The 4238-nt window shown below is 30.3% G+C and overlaps 1 protein-coding gene across 1 annotated transcript; it reads right to left on the reverse strand.

The window, feature by feature from the left end:
* Nucleotides 1–416: 416 nt before the first annotated feature.
* Nucleotides 417–716, reverse strand: LOC115719725 (auxin-induced protein 15A-like). The gene has a single exon (XM_030648896.2). The coding sequence runs from the start codon at nucleotides 714–716 to the stop codon at nucleotides 417–419; it is 300 nt and encodes a 99-aa protein (XP_030504756.2).
* Nucleotides 717–4238: the final 3522 nt, after the last annotated feature.

The raw sequence follows: 4238 nt of genomic DNA on the forward strand, positions 1-4238 counted from the left end.
AATTAACTAAAATACCTACCGGCAACAAATATGGGAAAAGTTTAATCTCTTGTAATTGTTATTACTCTCTTATCAAATAAAGCATATCCTAATTATAAAGGTTCATTTGAGTAATTTTGGCCAGTTATATATATAGCGAGCTTTGTGGGAATAATTTCAAAAGAAAGCAAAATACAATATCAAATTTACTCTATTTCAATTCTGTAACAATAATTATCAAGCACATGAAGATATGTTTAAAACTTAAACTCGTATAACAATAACATTTAACATTGTATCCATGTATAATATTATTCCTCAATCTGAGAGCTCTTTTCCCACTCCACATGATGAGGAAAAATGATAAGATTAATAAAAGAATTTCTAGTTTTACTAAATATATAAAAGAATGTGCCACATTTTTATGAATAACATTATTAATTCAGATTTGATATGAGATCAATAAATATATCTTCTCTGCATGGAATTGTGAGGCCTCCCATTGGATGATCATATCCATATTCGTCTTCAGCTTGAACTAACAACTCTTGAAATGAATAATGACTTAAAATTGACAAAGGAATCACAAACCGTTTCTTTTCGTTCTTCCCAACATAAACAGCTAAATGGCCTTTCGGGACATGAACGACATTATTTGATGCTCCTTTGCTCGAGTTAGACAAAGATCGTCGAAGAAATTTCTTAGTTGGAACAACTCCTGGCAAATAGAAACCCATTATGAATATTGTAGAAGAAAAATGTAGAAAGAAAAAGATTATAGAGATAATTAGATGAGTACTACTTCACTTGTTGGTTGACACAACTAAAGATTGTTATATTTATAGTAAAAACTTGTGTCTTGTCAAGTGAGACATATAATATTGAAAAGACAATTAATACTGAAGGTATTTGAATAGAATCACATGTGTTGTCATTGTAACAACCAAATATTAAATTGAATATATGAATAAAATTAGACACCACTTATTAATAGAACTTGCATGGTTTATTGTTACAAAGCTTGATCATGGTGGACCCTCCACTTATAAGAGAATGGTTAATTAACAGAAATAATATTTGTAGAATTATCTGCTACATTAAATGAATGTTGTTGAAAAAAATTTCAAATAATGAGAGTGAGAAATTATAACATTATTGTTTTCTCCAACTTATTGTCAATATATGTTGTTGGAAAATTGATTCCAAAATAACTTTACATAACCAATATGATCTAAGAAAAGACAACACAAAAGATTTGATATTTTGCTTATAAAAATAATTAACATACATATATATACAGCCATATTAAAAATAATTAGCATGCATCTGAAACTTCACATGGTTTATGTTTAATCTTCAGTTCTCAACTCCAATAAAATACCTGAAATTTGGATTTACTACTGTTATATTTGTTTGGTGTAATAGAATAATATAGATAAATATATATATATTATTATATATATACCATCATTATCAGACAAAGAGCATAAATATTTGGTCCTTTATGTATTTCCCAGATCAATTAACTAAGTACTTGAACATATAGGTTATAATATGTATCCATTTTTTATTTAAGATTTATTATTTGACATAAATATGGGAAGATCATCTTTAGACAAGATTAATCTTATTATTCATAAAATATTTCTCTTATTTCTTAAAATAAAACAAAAGAAACTGTGGTGACAGAAAGCAGAGAAGAAATAATATAATATGTCACAATAAAGTTTAAGGATAATAAAAAATTGAAGAAAAAGACAACCACAAAGATTGAGTTTGCAACTGAAAGATATGGAAATATTAGAGGCATAGTTGATGTGAGCATTGCATTATGATGAGTTGCAATAGTTATTTTGTATATTTAACTACTTGAACACACATACATATATATATTGGGACATGATTTTGTTCCGTGATTGTACTTTCACGGAATGTATTCCGTGATGTACGACAGCCGTTAGATGGGGGAGTTATTTGATCTGAGGGTTGAGATTGATCTAGGGGTAATTAGGATTAAAAAATAGTCACGTACCCTGATACTCATCTAATAATGTACCCTGAGACCCATCTAATGTACCACGAAATACATTCCGTGAAAGTACATCACGGGACAAAATCGTGTCCCTATATATATTTATGTTATATTAAATGTAACTGTTATTTTAAATGTGACTATATAATAGAAAGTGCTATTTTTTTTTTTCAAAACAGTACAATTTAAATTTAAACTCTCTACATATATATCTGTTGTATTTTATATTAATTAGTATGACTATATAAACCCATTGCGCATATTTAAAAAAATATTTTTCAATAACAAAAAAGAAAAAAAAAAATTGAATAATATATCATTATGTATATCATCCACACTCAAACGAAAGGCTGTTGAATGCACTTTGAGTTTGTTCTTGAAATAAGTAAATATGTCCTTGCTTAATGCTTTGGTGAGAATGTATGCTACTTGGTCGATAAAGGGAACATATCTGACTTCTATTTCCTTTGCCAAAATTTGATCACAGACAAAATGTAGATCAATTTCAATATGTTTTGATTGTGCATAGAACACGAGATTTGTAGCTAAAGAAGCAGTGCCCTAGTTATCGACCTATATGATTGGAGAAGTCGGAAGTTATCCATTTAACCTCTGCTGTTGAGTTTGCCAATACATGAAACTCACTATCGGTACTTGAACGAGCTATCATTTTTTGTTTCTTAGCAGACCACGAGATCAAGTTCCCTCCAAAAAATACTGCATAGCACCTGTAGATCGACGATCATCTGGGCAACTAGCCCAATCTGCATCCGAGTAAGCTTGAAGATCAAGGCGAATAGAAGGCTTAATAAAGAGTCCCTCATGAACTGTACCTTTTTAGTGTCTACACAACCTTTTATAAGCTTCCCAATGAACTAAAGTTGGAGCATGTATAAAGTGGCTTAATTTGTTGACAATATGAAGGTAATGTCTGGCCTTGTCAAAGTCAGGTAATGGAGAGCACCAAGTGTGCTCCTATATAGGCTTGGATCATGAAAAGGTTCATGGTAAGAGAAAGTTAAATGGTTGAGCTGGTTGGTGAGGGACAAGGCTTCATCCTAGATGTAGCTCTTAAGATTTCGACCCCCAAAAAGTAGTGTAGAGCATTAAGATCTTTAATAGAGAATTTTGTATCAAGATCTTTGATCAGTTGAGTGATAAGATTTTGATTTGGACCTGTAATTTCTCATATTATTTTTATTGTGACTAAAATTTTTAACCACGGACTTTTTAGTCACAACGCCGTCACAACAAAAAATTGTGACTAAAACTTTTGGTCACAACATTTTTCACATTTAGCCACAATTTTTGTTGTGACTAAAAGTGAAGTTTTTTGTAGTGAACAAATATGGGAATATAGTTTAATCTCTTGTATTGTTACTCTCTTATCAAGTAAAACATATCCTAATTACTGTCAAATTTTAAGGTTCATTTGAGTAATTTTGGCCAGTTATATATATCGAGCTTTGTGGGATAATTTCGCAAGAAAGTAACAACATCAAATTTACGATATCGATCTTTCTATTCCGTAACAATAATTATCAAACAAAGGAAGATATGTTTAAAACTAAAAAAAAATTGTATAACAATAACAATTAACAATTGTATCCATATATATTATTTCCTCAGTCTGGGAGCTATTTTTCTACTCCACATGATGAGGAAAAATGATAAGAATAAAAGAATTTCTAGTTGTACTAAATAAATAAAAGAATTTCCACATTTTTATGAGTAACATTATTAATTCAGATTTGATATGCGATCAATAAATATATCTTCTCTGCATGGAATTGTGAGGCCTCCCATCGGATGATCATATCCATATTCGTCTTCAGCTTGAACTAGCAACTCTTGAAATGAAGAATGGCTTAAAATTGACAAAGGAATCACAAACCGTTTCTTTTCGTTCTTCCCAACATAAACTGCTAAATGGCCTTTCGGGACATGAACAACATTTGATGCTCTTTTGCTCGAGTTAGACAAAGATCGTCGAAGAAATTTCTTAGTTGGAACGACTCCTGGCAAATAGAAACCCATTATGAATATTGTAGAAGAAAAATGTACGTACAAAGAAAAAGATTATAGAATTAATTGGGATTTTGGCTATTGAGATGAGTACTTCACTTGTTAAATGACACAACTAAAGATTGTTATATTTATAGTAAACTTGTGTGTGTTGTCAAGTGAGACATATATGGAATAGAATCACATGAGGTGTTTTGTAAAT

Source organism: Cannabis sativa, chromosome 2 (assembly GCF_029168945.1).
Source record: "Cannabis sativa cultivar Pink pepper isolate KNU-18-1 chromosome 2, ASM2916894v1, whole genome shotgun sequence".
In the NCBI taxonomy this organism is placed as follows: Eukaryota; Viridiplantae; Streptophyta; class Magnoliopsida; order Rosales; family Cannabaceae; genus Cannabis; species Cannabis sativa.

Bases quoted from the DNA above. Each gene is read 5' to 3' on its own strand.
- LOC115719725 (XM_030648896.2), bottom strand. From the start codon at position 716: ATGGGTTTCTATTTGCCAGGAGTTGTTCCAACTAAGAAATTTCTTCGA.